This window comes from Oryx dammah, unplaced genomic scaffold (genome assembly GCF_014754425.2).
Source record: "Oryx dammah isolate SB20612 unplaced genomic scaffold, SCBI_Odam_1.1 HiC_scaffold_2, whole genome shotgun sequence".
NCBI classification, from domain to species: Eukaryota; Metazoa; Chordata; class Mammalia; order Artiodactyla; family Bovidae; genus Oryx; species Oryx dammah.
This window is the reverse complement of record NW_024070186.1, coordinates 74,484,113-74,500,377: the sequence shown is the minus strand read 5'-3', so window position 1 is coordinate 74,500,377 and position 16,265 is coordinate 74,484,113. Positions and strand designations below refer to the sequence as shown.

Genomic DNA, 16,265 nt, shown 5'->3' with positions numbered 1-16,265 from the left:
TAAAAGCAAAAATAAACAAATGGGATCTAATTAAAATTAAAAGCTTCTGCACAACAAAGGAAAACATAAGCAAAGTGAAAAGACAGCCTTCCGAATGGGAGAAAATAATAGCAAATGAAGCAACTGACAAACAACTAATCTCAAAAATATACAAGCAACTCCTGCAGCTCAATTCCAGAAAAATAAACGACCCAATAAAAAAATGGGCCAAAGAACTAAATAGACATTTCTCCAAAGAAGACATACGGATGGCTAACAAACACATGAAAAGATGCTCAACATCACTCATTATTAGAGAAATGCAAATCAAAACCACAATGAGGTACCACTTCACACCAGTCAGAATGTCTGCGATCCAAAAATCTGCAAGCAATAAATGCTGGAGAGGGTGCGGAGAGAAGGGAACCCTCCTACAGTGTTGGTGGGAATGCAAACTAGTACAGCCACTATGGAGAACAGTGTGGAGATTCCTTAAAAAATTGCAAATAGAAATGCCTTATGACCCAGCAATCCCACTGTTGGGCATACACACAGAGGAAACCAGAACTGAAAGAGACACATGTACCCCAATGTTCACTGCAGCACTGTTTATAATAGCCAGGACATGGAAACAACCTAGATGTCCATCAGTAGATGAATGGATAAGAAAGCTGTGGTACATATACACAATGGAGTGTTACTCAGCCAATATTCTTTTAAAAATATGAAGACTTATTATAAAACAACAATATTTCAAGTACTGACTTCAAGACCAATCAAACAGAGCAAGACCCAGAAAAAGACAAAACACAGAGATTCTTGATATCTCGTGATAAGGTAGCACTGTTGAGCAGTGCGTAAAGGTAATCTTTTAAAATAACTGTTGCTAGGACACAGATCAATGGAACAGGAAACAAAGTCCAGAAATAAACCCAAACCCACACTATGTCATTTATCTATGACAAGGCAAGAATACACAGTGGAGAAAAGACAGCCTCTTAAATAACTGGTGCTGGGCAAACTGGACAGCTACACGTAAGAGAATGAAAACAGGCCATTCTCTAAGACCATATGCAAAATAAACTCAAAACGGACTAAAGACCTAAATGTAAGAGCAGATACTATAAAACTCCTATAGGAAAACTTAGGCAGAACACTCTTTGATATAAATCACAGCAATATTTTTTTCAATACTCCTAGAGTATTGAAAACAAAAGCAAAAATAAGCAAATGGGACCCAATCAAACTTACAAGCTTTTGTAGAGCAAAGGAAAACATAAACAAAATAAAAAGATAGCCTTCAGAATGGGAAAGAATATTTGCAAACAATATAACCAATAAGGGATTGATTTCCAAAATATACAAACAGCTCCTACAGCGCGCGCACACACACATACACAGACACAGACACACACACACACTCCAATCAATAAAGAGGCAGGAGATCTAAACACATTTCTCCATTTCTCAAATAGATGGCCAACAGGCATATGAAAACATGCTCAACATTGCTATCAGAAAAATGCAAATCAAAACCAAAATGAGGTATTACCTCACATGGATCAGAAAGGCCATCATCAGAAAGTCTACAAACAGTAAATACTGGAAAAGGTGCGGATAAAAGGGAACCCTCCTATACTGTTGGTGGGTATGTAAATTGGTTTAGTCACTATGGAAAATGGAGGTTCCTCAAAAAAACAAAATTAGAACTACCATATGATCCAGCAATCCCACTCCTGAGCATATGTCTACCTAGAAAAGACAAAAACTTTAAATCAAAAAGATAGATGGCTAGATGGCATCACTGACTCGATGGACATGAGTTTGAGTAGGTTCTGGGAGTTGGTAATGGACAGGGAAGCCTGGCATGCTGCAGTCCATGGCGTTGCAAAGAGTCAGACATGACTGAATGACTGAACTGAACTGAATTTCAATAAATGTTAACTGGAAAAAAAAAAAAAAAAGATACATGCATTCCAATGTTCATAGCAGCACTATTTACAACAGTCAAGACATGGAAGCAACCTAAATGTGTACAGACAGATGAGTGGATAAAGAAGATGTGGTATATGATGGAATATTACCTAGCCATTTAAAAGAATGAAATGACATCTGCAGCAACATGGATGGACATAGAGATTATCACACTAAATGAAATCAGACAGAGAAAGATAAATACCATATGATATCACTTACATGTGGAATCTAAAAAAAATGACCCAAAGGAATTTACTTACAAAACAGAAATAAGACTCACATACATAGAAAACAAACTTTTAGAAACCAAAGGGGAAAGGGGGGAGGGATCAATTAGGGATTTTGGATAAACAGATACACACTACTATATAAAAGAGAGATAAATCATAAGGACCTACTATATAGCACAAAGGACTATATTCAACACATATCTTGTAATAACCTATGATGGAAAAGAATATGAGGTGGAAAATACATATATACACAACTGAATCACTTTGCTGTATACCTGAGACATTGTAAATCAACTATACTTCAATTTTAAAAAGGGGAAAAAATTCAAAAATGGAAAAAAATTGTTCCTGAGAGAACTAGGTATCTGTATTTTTAAAAAATTAATTAATCCCCACCTCAAACCCTATACAAAAACTGCTTTCAGGTGAGTCTAAGATTTAAAGTTGAAAAAAAGAAACAAGAAAGCTTTTAGACAACAATACAGAAGGACTTCTTCAGTACCAAAGGAAGAAAACTGATTATTCTGACTACTTAAAAAAAAAAAAAATCTTTTCTTAAAAAGAACCACAGAAAAAAGCCACAGAGTAGAATATACTTGCAACATGTATCACTGAAAAAAGGACTAACCTCCAGGATATATAAGGAATTCCTTCATCAATGAGATAAGAGACATTCTAACAGAAAAATGGGCAAAAGACTTGAACAGTGATGTCAAAGAAAGAAAATTTAAATGGCCAATAAATATGACTCTATCAATCTCAGTAATTAAGGATATGTAAATTTAAAACAAAATGAAATGTCATTATACATCCACTAGACAGACAAAATTTTAAAAGTTCAGCAAGAATATAGAGTCAGTGGAAAATCTCACACAATGCTGGCATCTGCTGACGTTTAAAATATTTATCCCATGATCCAGAGAGATGATATGGGGTGGGAGGTAGGAGGGGGATTCAGGATTGGGAGCTCATATACACCAGTGGCGGATTCATCTCAATGTACGGCAAAACCAATACAGTATTGTAAAGTAAAATAAAGTAAAAATAAAATTAAAAAAAAAATTTTATCCCAGTTAAGTGGCAACTACACACTCCTGAACAGAGATTATAAAATGTTAACATGCATCAAAATCACCAGAGGGGCTTATTAAAATACATTGTTGGGACCTGTGGCCAGAGTTTCTGATTCATTAGGCCTGAGGAGAAGACTGAAACAGCATTTCTATCAAGTTCTCAGCTGATGCTGTAATGCTGGACTGGAGATCAAATAAAACCACTGTCCTGGAAAAACGCATGTGTCTGTGTTCAAGATGCATACGTAAGATACCAGTAGAATGAACAGGAAGTGATATACTTATAAAATTTAATACTGTACCATAATAAAAATGAACCGCAGCAACATACAAAATATATAAATTTCTCAAAATATTGAGAAAAAGACAGACAATAACCTCAGAGTATAACCTCATTTATATGGAGTTCAGCAACAAGCCAAACAAAACATATACTTTTAGGGATGCAGGCAGAAGCAATGACAATATATAAAAGTGCAAAAAATTATATTTCATTATCCTCGTTCTTCTGATAATATTAGTGAGGCAGTGAACCGTGATCAGGAAAGGATACACGGGAACAGTCTAGGGTACTAGCAGTAACTATTTCTGGTATGTTGAGTTTTAATTTTTTATTAAACTGTACTTTTATTTTGTGCACTTTTCTCTTTATATTTCAAAATGAAAAGTGTTTTTTAAAATTTCATGAGACATGAATTGTCCATATTGGAAAAACCATCTAAGTGAGAGATTCTTTACTGAAATCCACAGACCCAGCCTAAGAATGGCTTTTAGGAAATCTGTGGATCCTTAAATAGTGAGCAAAATGATGCATCTGAGCACATGCGCAAGACTATGAAGCCCAGGTCCAGATCCTTCATTACAGTCTCAAATGCAGGCTACCTCGCAAAGTGTTAAGAACCACTAATCTATACGCTATGTACATATACTGTCTGAAAACTTTATTATAAGGACTCCCCCTCTACACACTTAATGTTGATTTTATTTATATTAAAAAACCCACACAAGACCTTCAACAAGAAGTCTATAGATTTCTAATATGACCTTCAGAAGTACTAACAAGTTCAAGGTATTTAAAAAAAGCACAGATGTGAGGAAAATAGTCAGCAGAAATAATTGTTGCACAGCAAATATATTTTTTGCTTCACCAGTATGAGTTTTCTGCTGAATAATTTGTTTGTTCATTGATGAGTGCATCATGTTTCACATTATGCAGAGACACAGCTTCATTTTTGGATGTCTGGAGTCCATGTGCTCAAAGCACTGCATCATGCAGTTGAAATGAAATGAACAATGAGCCATAATATAACTATGGAGACTTAAAGGGGATGATGAAAAGAAAAAGAATACCAAATGATTAGAAGAAAAAAATTTAATTCACAGTCGAAGAAGGTTTTCTTACTTTCACCAAGACATATTGATCTTGTAAGCAGAAACATGATAAGACTTAATAACATATATATGTTCTCAATGCAGTAATTCCTTCATCCTACTGACCCTAACACTTTTCACATCAGATGTTTTAATATTAGATGCTGTTCACATTTCTAATCTAAACTTCATAATCATCAGGAATTAAAAGTATTCACATTACATGCAATGCTTTCTGAAAGTTTCAGAGCTCATCCTTTCTTATCATTTTTCATATGTAAAAAAATTTTAAAACATGTTGAATAATCATATCTTTCATTACATCTCTAAACCCATCACCATCTCCTGATCCTTGCTACAAGGAAGAAGAAACAAACTTTGTAGATGTAAATGTTACTTACAAAACTGGAACTACCTCAGCATCCTTCATTACCACTTATTTTTCTCAATAATTAGAGGACCAAAAAAACAGAAGAGATTCCAACAGCTCTCTAGTTCTGTTGGTTTCTGAGGAATACTGTATGTTTTGAACCTAAGGAAATTAAAGTGAGGAGTGATTTGGGGGCCCTTTTTTAGAATGCATTTTGATGCCATCCTAATCACACACGTAATCAGTTCAGTTCAGTCGCACAGTCATGTCTGACTCTTTGCAACCCCATGGACTGCAGCACACCAGGCTTCCCTATTTTTCACCAACTCCCGGAGCTTACCCAAACTTATGTCCATCAAGTCGGTGATGCCATTCAACGATCTCATTTTCTGTTGTCCCTTCTACTCCTGCCTTGATTCCTTCCCAGCTCAGGGTCTTTTCAAATGAGTCAGTTCTTCACAACAGGTGGCCAAACTATTGGAGTTTCAGCTTCAACATCAGTCCTTCTATGAATATTCAGGTCTGACTGATCTCCTTGCAGTCCAAGGGACTCTCAAGAGTCTACTCCAACACTACAGTTCAAAAGCATCAATTCTTCGGCGCTCAACTTTCTTTATATTCCAACTCTCACATCCATACATGAATACTGGAAAAACCATAGCCTTGACTAGATGGACCTTTATCAGCAAAGTAATGTCTCTGCTTTTTAATATGCTGTCTAGGTTGGTCATAGCTTTTCTTCCAAGGAGCAGCTGTCTTTTAATTTCACGGCTGCAGTCACCATCTGCAATGATTTTGGAGCCCAAGAAAATAAAGTCTCTCACTGTTTCCCCATCTATTTCCCATGAAATGATGGGACCAGATGCCATGAACTTTGTTTTTTGAATGCTGAGTTTTAAGCCAGCTTTTTTACTCTCCTCTTTCACTTTCATTAAGAGGCTCTTTAGTTCTCCGCTTTCTGCCATAAGGGTGGTGTCACCTGCATATCTGGGGCTATTGATATTTCTCCTGGCAATCTTGATTCCAGCTTCTGCTTCATCCAGCAAGGCATTTTGCATGATGTACTCTGCATATAAGTTAAATAAGCACGGTGACAGTATACAGCCTTGATGTACTCCTTTTCTCATTTGAAAACAGTCTGCAGTTCCATGTCCAATTCTAACTGTTGCTTCTTGATCTGATAAAGATTTCTCAGGAGGCAGGTCAGGTGGTCTGGTATTCCTATCTCTTGAAGAATTTTCCAAAGCTTTGGCATAGTCAATAAAGCAGAAATAGATGTTTTTCTGGAACTCTCTTGCTCTTTTGATGCTCTAACGGATGTTGGAAATGAAATCTCTGGTTCCTCTGCCGTTTCTAAAACCAGCGTGAACATCTGGAAGTTCATGGTTCACATACTGCTGAAGCCTGGTTTGGAGAACTCTGAGCATTACTTTACCAGTGTGTGAGATGAGTGCAACTGTGCAGTCATTTAAACATTCTTTGGCATTGTGTTTCTTTGGGATTGGAATGAAAACTGACCTTTTCCAGTTCTGTGGCCACTGCTGAGTTTTCCAAATTTGCTGGCATATTGAGTGCAGCTCTTTCACAGCATCATCTTTCAGGATTTGAAATAGCTCAACTGGAATTCCATCACCTCCACTAGCTTTGTTCATAGTGATGCTTCCTAAGGCCCACTCATTCCAGAATGTCTGGCTCTAGGTGAGTGATCACACCATCTTTGTTATCGGCATCATGAAGATCTTTTTTGTATAGTTCTGTGTATTCTTGCCACCTCTTCTTAATATCTTCTGCTTCTGTTAGGTCCATACCATCTCTGTCCTTCATTGTGCCCATCTTTGCATGACATGTTGCCTTGGTATCTCTAATTTTCTTGAAGAGATCTCTAGTCTTTCCCATTCTATTGTTTTCCTCTATTTCTTTGCATTGATCACTGAGGAAGGCTTTCTTATCTCTCTTTGCTATTCTTTGGAATTCTGCATTCAGACGGGTATATATTTCCTTTTCTCCTTTGCCTTTAGTTTCTCTTCTTTTCTCAGCTATTTGTAAGGCCTCCTCAGACAATCATTTTGCCTTTTTGCATTTCTTTTCCTTGCGGATGGTCTTGATCACTGCCGCTTATACAATGTCACAACCTCCGTCCGTAGTTCTTCAGGTACTCTATCAGATCTAATCCCTTGAATCTATTTGTCACTTCCACTTTATAATTGTAAGGGATTTGATTTCAGTCATACCTGGAACGGTCCAGTGGTTTTCCCTACTTTCTTCAATCTAAGTCTGAATTTTGCAATAAGGAATTCATGATCTGAGCCACAATCAGCTCCCAGTCTTGTTTTTGCTGACTGTATAGAGCTTCTCCATCTTTGGCAGCAAAGAATATAATCAATCTGATTTTGATATTGACATTAGTCTCTGCATTTAGGCATCTGAAGCAAATTTTTGGGCCAACCGTCTGTTGGCTCAGGAAGTAAAGATTTTGCCTGCAATAAAGGAGACCTGAGTTTAATCCCTGGGACAGGAAGATCCCCTGGAGAAGGGAATGGCTACCCACTCCAGTACTGTTACCTGGGAAATCCCATGGACAAAGGAGCTTGACGGGCACTACTCCATGGGGTCACTGCTGAGCAACTAACAACTAAGCAAATATTTAAAAAAAACTTTTAGTTTCAAAGTCAACTACCGCATTCCTGTAAAAGAGCATTCATAAACAAAATCAGAATCATCATCCTTTTACATAAGAGAAACACGTCCTCTTACATAAGGGAAATACATCAGAGAGAATAACTTGTTGAAGTGATGTTTCTGAAATTCCATCAGGTGATTGAGGGAATGGCTCCTGTCACATGACAGGGGAAAAATTCAATAGTACTCTCAGAATTCCTCAGAACATTGTGAAAAAACACTAAAATTCCAGTTTGTGAACTAGCTGATTTAACATGAGTTATTTTCAGAAGTCATGACATAATAAGTTGTATACAAACATAGGTTTTCCACAAATGTGAGGTGGAATAAATTACCTGAAAAAGATGTTAACCCTCAAGCAAATCAACTTAATAATATATCTCCCACTACTTAGTTAGCAAAAACTTAATTTGGGAGATATCTATACAAATACAGCAATGTTTTCAAATTCTGCTGAATCAGTACCTCAATATGATCCATAGCCTTCTGCCATACAGACTGCTTCTCCTCCGCACTGTATCCAGGAATGGATAAGATATTGTGAATGTAGTTAAAGACTTCTTCCTGAAAAGCACAAGACAATAAAATTTATTCATTCATTCACTCAAGAATATTTAGTCACTATCTACTATCTCTTGAGTGTCCCTTGGATTGGGAGATCAAACCAGTCAATCCTAAAGGAAATCAGTCCTGAATATTCACTGGAAAGACTGATGCTGAAATACTTTGGCCACTGATGCAAAGAACTGAATCACTGAAAAGACCCTAAGATGGGAAAGACTGAAGTCAGGAGGAAAAGGGAACAACAGAGGATCAGCTGGTTGAATGGCATCATGGACTCAATGGACATCAGTTTGAGCAAGCTCCAGGAGTTGATGATGGACAGGGAAGCCTGGCGTGCTGCAAGTCCATGGAGTTGCAGAGTCAGACATGACTGAGTGACTGAACTGAACTGATCTACTATCTGTATTGGTCTTGGTAAATATCTATTATTTGGAGAAGGAAACCATTTTGAGATGGTTAATTGATGGAGTGAAGTGAAAATCACTCAGTCATGTCTGACTCTTTGCCACTCGTGGACGATATAGTACATGGAATTCTCCAGGCAAGGATACTGGAGTGGGTAGCTGTTCCCTTCTCCAGGGGATCTTCCCAACCCAGGGATCGAACTCAGTCTCCCACATTGCAGGCAGATTCTTTACCAGCTGAGCCACCAGGGAAGTCCAAGAATACTGGAGTGGGTAGCCTACCACGTCTCCAGTGGATCTTCCCGACCCAGAAGATCGGCAAACTGGGGTCTCTTGCATTGCAGGCAGATTCTTTATCAGCTGAGTTACCAGGGAAGCCCCTTAACTAATGGAAGACTGACTTAAAAGAGAAAGAGTAACTGTTTAGGGTAGATTCTTAGAAGTTGCAAATGTGTTCCAATTAATTTCAGTCTCAATTTCATTAACCCAGAGTGAATATCATTCTTTTGCTTTGGTGGTCCCTGTCCACATTCTTAGTTTCGCATCAAATCTGTCTTGCCCTTGTCTATTATGTTCTACTTACACTGCTCTTTGCTTCATTTATATGATCCCTATTCAGTTCCTTGAACATGTCAAAAATTTTCCCACCTCAGGATCTTTGCATATACTGTTCCCTACCCTGGAACATTTTTTCTATGGGCTCTTTGCTTGATTAGCTTTTTCTCAAATTCCAAAACTCAGTTTATATGGCATTTTATCTGAGATTCCTTCCTTGGCTGCTCTGTATAAGTTCGTTCCCCCATTATTTACTCCTGTGGGAACCAGTTTCTCTAATGCTCATCACAATTTGCAATTACTGTCAGTCTCCATCAATAAACTATAAGTTATAAAATTACAGGAACTATATATCTGTTTAAATTATCAATATACACTTGAGTTAATAACAGGCACTCAAACAGCTCTTGAATAATGAAGAAACATATGACCAAATATTTCTACTGAATAATTATTTCTACTTGATAAGGCGAGGGAGGAAACAGTAAGAAAAAAGGGTAAAGTGGTCTCTTAACTCACCTCTCTTAGTGGGTCACGTAAGTAGCAGTCAATAATTTTGTCATATTGGTGTTCTCGTTCATACATGAATTCGCAAATTTGGTAGCTAGAACAGAAAAGTAAAAACTTCAGTGTACCAAACAGGCAGGTGGTTATCAACTTACTGTTTTAAGACATCTGTTCAGGCATAGAGGTTAGAATTAAGGAAAATGAATATAGTAGATGTGATTTCTACTGTTAAATCAAGTTATCATATCTAAGGAATATGAATATCTGCCATTCCTTTGAATACAGGTTTTAAGATGCTGCTGAATACTATGTTTATAAGAAATTTCAGAGATGTGTATAAAATACACATTAAAGCAACAATGTATCATATAAAAAATAGTTAATGTATTAGAATCATACAATACAATCAATAACATGAAGTTTCCCTGTTCAGAATTAAACATGTCAAATGAAATATTTAACAAACTAGATAAACAATAGTGCTAACATGTTGCATCTGTTTGCTATGTTAAATTCTACACTGTTGATAATATACATGTAAGGTAACTGCCAGAAATCTATAAATACCATGGAAATTTTAAGTAAAAAAAAACCGTAAGACTGATATTTCATTTTTACACTAAAACAAATGAACAAGAACTTCAAATTTACTTGCTATTAATTTCTGCAAATAACTTCTAGACTTGAAAGGCAAAAACTTTTGGATTTAGGGTTTTTTTTTAAATTATTAACATGCATAGCTTTTCTTAAAAAAATGGCAATGCATCAGTCAACTGGGCTTCAAGTTAGAGAAGTAGTACTTTAGTAGTTCTATGGGAACTAATATATGGCTTCAACACAACTTACAATTCTGCTTTCTCTGCCATACGGATGAGTCGATTCTCTTCAAACTGAACTATGCCTCCAGCCTGCAGCAATTCTAAAAGGACCTGAATATTTAAAATAAATGAGTAAAAACACTTTGGAATCTACTTTTATTGATTAGCTCTTCAGGAGTCCATTCAGCCACATAATCAAATGACCTTATGGCAGAAAATGAAGAAGAACGAAAGAGCCTCTTGATGAAAGCGAAAGAGGAGAGTGAAAAAGTTGGCTTAAAGCTTAACATTCAGAAAACTAAGGTCACAGCATCCAATCCAATCACTTCATGGCAAAGAGACGGAGAAACAGTGGAAAGAGTGGCAGACTTTATTTCTGGGGGCTCCAAAATCACTGCAGATGGTGACTGTGTCGATGAAATTAAAAGCCACTTACTCCTTGGAAGGAAAGTTATGACCAAACTAGATGCATATTAAAAAGCAGAGACATTACTTTGCAACATATTAAAAAGCAGAGACATTACTTTGTAACAAAGGTCCATCTAGTCAAAGCTATGGTTTTTCCAGTGGTCATGTATAGATGTGAGAGTTGGACTATAAAGAAAGCTGAGCATCAAAGAATTGGTGCTTTTGAACTGTGGTGTTAGAGAAGACTCTTGAGAGTCCCTTGGACTACAAGGAGATCTAACCAGTCCATCCTAAAGGAGATCAGTCCTGGGTGTTCACTGGAAGGACTGATGCTGAAGATGAAACTCCAATACTCGGGCCACCGGATGTGAAGAGATGACTCATTTAAAAAGACCCTGGTGCTGGGAAAGATTGAAGGCAGGAGGAGAAGGGGATGAACAGAGGATGAGATGGTTGGATGGCATCACTGACTCAATGGACATGAGTTTGGTTAATCTCTGGGTGTTGGTGATGGACATGGAGGCCTGGTGTGCTGCAGTCCATGGGGTCACAGTCAGACGCAACTGAGTGACTGAACTGAAGCAGCTGAATAAAAAATTAATCTTTACCACACTAAGCGTCTGAATATATGACCGGGCTATGAGACATATTTTAAAATAAGTCTCAAAATATAACACAATCACTACTTAATCATTAGAGCAGTATCAGAAAGCTCTCTCCTATATTTAAGTTCAAGATCCAGAGTAACATGCCCTTTCTCAGAACTCCAGGAAGCCATTTAACAAAACATTTTTCAAACACAGGAAATTACTTTCAAATTAATTTTTTTTTTAACAAAGGCAGAAAGAAATAAAACCTAGCCTACCTTTACACTTCAGAACTCTAATTTAATGTATCTCGAGTATTACAATGCACTGCTATATAGGACAATGATGGAGTGAATGTATCTGCTGGAAGCCTCAGTTTGAAATAACATGATCAACTGCCAGTGCTGGAGGGAGTCTGAACCAACTTATGGGAGTTGAAGCTAATTGTCAACTTTCTAGGAATTTTTAGGCTGGTTGTTAAATACAAGTATTGTTAAAAATAAAATTATATAAACTTATGATTAAATAAATTAAAAACAAAGGTAATACCCAAACTCACCACTTCCTAAGTATTTTACTGTGTATGCTCTCCAGGTTAGAGATTGTAGCTTAGCATGGTGGGCTTCCCTGATGGCTCAAATGGTAAAGAATCTGCCTGCAAAGGAGACCCAGGCTCAATCCCTGAGTCAGGAAGATCCCCTGGAGTAGTAAATGGCAATCCACTCCAGTATTCTTGCCTGGAGAAATCCATGGACAGAGGAGCCTGGGTGGCTACAGTCCACCGGGTCGCAAAGAGTCAGACACACTGAACGAGTAACACTTTCACTTTATCTGTACAGTGGAAACATTATGTAAGGGTGTGTTATGGTACACCGCTCCCAACTTCATGTGCAATATGATATATTCTGGAAAGTTGAAATCAGCCACGATGGGAATACTTACACCATGGAAATTAATAAATGCTATAAATCAGGGCTTGTTACATTTTTAAAGGATTATAAAACAAACAAAGAGTATGTGACAGAGACTATATATGACGCATAAAGCCTAAAATATTTACTCTCTGGCCCTTTACATAAAAACTGTGCCAATTTCTGGCTAAGATATTGATGGAGATAAAGTTAATAAGAGAATCAAACTTAAAAGTGTGTTTGTTGGAGTCATTACACTGAAAATAGCACAAAAAATTTTTCCAGTATTAGAACACTGTTATCCAATTCAGCAAAGAAGTCGTAACACTGATTAATGAGTGAAGTTCTGACATGCTTTCATTACTGCACTTTCATCGTATTCATTTTAATAAATGAAAGTATCAATCAACATTCACATCAGTACAAAATTTTGATATATGGAAAACAGCTTAAGAGAAAGACTGCTGGATGAGAAGGGAAGGAACCAAGCTCTGATTTTAGTTATGACCTTGAGTAAGTTATGTCATCAGTTTTCTACTTTCTAAAATGAGTGAGGGAAAAAAATTCCCAGGTAATCTCAAAAAGAATTCCCAATAACAGATTACTAACTATGATTACTTTTAAAAGTTTGGCTTTTACACTTAGGTTTAGTTTTTATTTCTGTTTTATTTAGTAATTTACATAAAAGTTTTTATCATTTTATACAGCAACACCATGCATAACATGATTCACTTTTCCTGCCAATAGAGAAATAGGGCCAAAATGAGGGACCCACATTACTGTTTGTATTCAGTATAATTTAAGAGAAACAATCAAAATTTTAGGAGCTATTCTTTTTCCTAAGATGGTCTGCAGCAGTCACGGGGCCACAGCTGTGCAGAGAAAGGGTTCACTGTTGCGTTCCTATGTTCTTTATCTGAGTCTCAACCTCTGGCTGGGAATATATTACCATAAAAACATCAGCATTGCTCCAGAAGTACTTAATTTTTGTAGCTTACTTACCTGACAAAATCTTGTCATCAGTTATAAACAGACTGTCTTAGTGTTTACAATTACAGTGGCTAAGGTTTTAAGAAATCCTACTCCTAGAAAGCACCCTCAAGCAAGTGGCTAAGTAGAAAGAAGTAGTGATCAGTTTTTTCTCACAGTGATTAGTGGAGGGATAGACAGATTCATGGTGGAGAGTTCTGGTGGCTCAGACGGTAAAGCATCTGTCTACAATGTGGGAGACCCGGGTTCGATCCCTTGGTCAGGAAGATCCACTGGAGAAGGAAATGGCAATCCACTCCAGTACTATTGCCTGGAAAATCCCATGGACAGAGGAGCCTGGTAGGCTACAGTCCATGGGGTCGCAAAGAGTCAGACACAACTGAGCAACGTTCCTGTTCCATAACCTGTTCTGACAAAACATGGTCCACTGGAGAAGGCAATGGCAAACCACTACAGTATTCTTGCCTTGAGAAACCCATGAACAGTATGAAAAGGCAAAAAGATAGGACACTGAAAGATGAACTCCCCAGGTCAGTAGCTGCCCAATATGCTACAGGAGGTCAGTGGAGAAATAACTCCAGAAAGAATGAAGAGATGGAGCCAAAGCAAAAACAACATCCACTTGTGGATGTGACTGGTGATAGAAGCAAAGTCCGATGCTGTAAAGGGAAATATTGCATAGGCACCTGGAAATGTTAAGTTCATGAACCAAAAGCAAATTGAAAGTGGTCAAATCCGGAGATGGCAAGAGTGAATGTTGACATTTTAGGAATCAGTGAATTAAAATGGACTGAAATGGGTGAATATAACTCAGATGACTATTGTATCTACTACTGAGGGCAAGAATCCCTTAAAAGAAATGGAGTAGCCATCATAGTAAACAAACTTAGTAAACGAAATGCAGTACTTGGATGCAGTCTCAAAAATGACAGAATGCTCTCTGTTCGTTTCCAAGGCAAACCATTCAATATCACAGTAATTCAAGTCTATACCCAGACCAGTCATGCTGAAGAAGCTGAAGTTGAACGGTACTATGAAGACCTACAAGACCTTCTTGAACTAACACCCAAAAAAGATGTCTTTTTCATTATAGGGGTCTGGAATGCAAAAGTAGGAAGTCAAAAGATACTGAAGTAACAGGCAAATTTGGCCTTGGAGTACAAAACAAAGCAGGTCAAAGGCTAAGAGAATTTTGCCAAGAGAACACACTGATCATAGCAAACACCCCCTTCCAACAACATAAGAGAAGATTCTACACATGGACATCACCAGATGGTCAATACCAAAATCAGATTGATTATATTCTTTACAGCAAAAGATGGAGAAGCTCTATACAGTCAGCAAAAACAAGACTATACAGTCAGCAAAAACAAGACTATGGCTCAAATTATGAACTCCTTATTGCAAACTTCGGACTTAGATTGAAGAAAGTAGGGGAAACCACTGGACCATTCAGGTATGACTGAAATCAAATCCCTTATGACTATACAGTGGAAGTGACAAATAGATTCAAGGGATTAGATCTGATAGACAGAGAGCCTGAGGAACTATGGACGGAGGTTCATGACGATGCACAGGAGGCAGCGATCAAAACTATCCCCCAGGAAAAGAAATGCAAACGGCTGTCTGAGAAGAAGAGAAACTAAAGGCAAAGGAGAAAAGGAAAGATGAACCCATCTGAACGCAGAGTTCCAAAGAATAGCAAGGAGAGGTAAGAAAGCCTTTCTCAGTGATCAATGCAAAGAAATAGAGGAAAACAACAGAATGGGAAAGACTAGAGAACTCTTCAAGAAAAGTAGAGATACCAAAGGAACATGTCATGCAAAGATGGGCACAATAAAGGATGGATGGTATAGACCTAACAGAAGCAGAAGATATTAAGAAGAGGTGGCAAGAATACACAGAAGAACTATACAAAAAAGATCTTCATGACACAGATAACCACGATGGTGTGATCACTCACCTAGAGCCAGACATCCTGGAATGTGAAGTCAAGCAGGCCTTGGGAAACATCACTATGAACAAAGCTAGTGGAGGTGATGGAATTCCAGTTGTGCTATTTCAACTCCTAAAAGACAATGCTGTGAAGGTGCTGCACTTAATATGCCAGCAAATTTGGAAAATTTAGCAGTGGACACAGAACTGGAAAAAGTCAGTTTTCATTCCAATCCCAAAGAAACGCAATGCCAAAGAATGTTCAAATGACCACACAATTGCACTCATCTCACACGCTAGCAAAGTAATGCTCAGAGTTCTCCAAGCCAGACTTCAACAGTACATGAACTTCCAGATGTTCAAGCTGAATTCAGAAAAGGCAGAGGAACCAGAGATTACATTTTCAACATCTGCTGGAGCATTGAAAAAGCAAGAGAGTTCCAGAAAAACATCTATTTCTGCTTTATTGTCTATGCCAAAGCCTTTGACTGTGTGGATCACAATAAACTGTGGAAAATTCTGAGAGAGAAGGGAAAACTAGACCACCTGACCTGCCTCCTGAGAAATCTGTATCAGGTCAAGAAGCAACAGTTAGAATTGGACATGGAACAACAGAGTGGTTCCAAATCGGGAAAGGAGTATGTCAAGGCTGTATATTGTCACCCTGCTTATTTAACTTATATACAGAGTACATCATGTGAAATGCCGGACTGGATAAAGCATAAATTGGAGTCAGGATTGCCAGGAGAAATATCAATAACCTCAGATATGCAGATGATACCACCCTTATGGCAGAAAGTGAAAAAAAACTAAAGAGCCTCTTGATGAAAGTAAAAGAGGAGAGTGAAAAAGTTGGCTTAAAACTCAACATTCAGAAAACTAAGATCATGGCATCCGGTCCTAT

General features: G+C 37.6%; 1 protein-coding gene across 3 annotated transcripts in view; it reads right to left on the bottom strand.

Annotated features, from left to right (window-relative positions):
* VPS8 (VPS8 subunit of CORVET complex) overlaps positions 1 to 16,265 on the bottom strand; it is a 300,505-nt gene that overhangs the window by 141,380 nt on the left and 142,860 nt on the right. For all 3 annotated transcript variants that reach the window (XM_040252398.1, XM_040252383.1, XM_040252391.1), the window contains 3 exons: positions 10,559 to 10,641; positions 9,725 to 9,809; positions 8,148 to 8,246 (listed from right to left, as the gene is read on the bottom strand). In XM_040252398.1, coding sequence (XP_040108332.1) covers positions 8,148 to 8,246; positions 9,725 to 9,809; positions 10,559 to 10,641 — 267 coding nt within the window. The remainder of the gene's footprint in view (positions 1 to 8,147; positions 8,247 to 9,724; positions 9,810 to 10,558; positions 10,642 to 16,265) is intronic.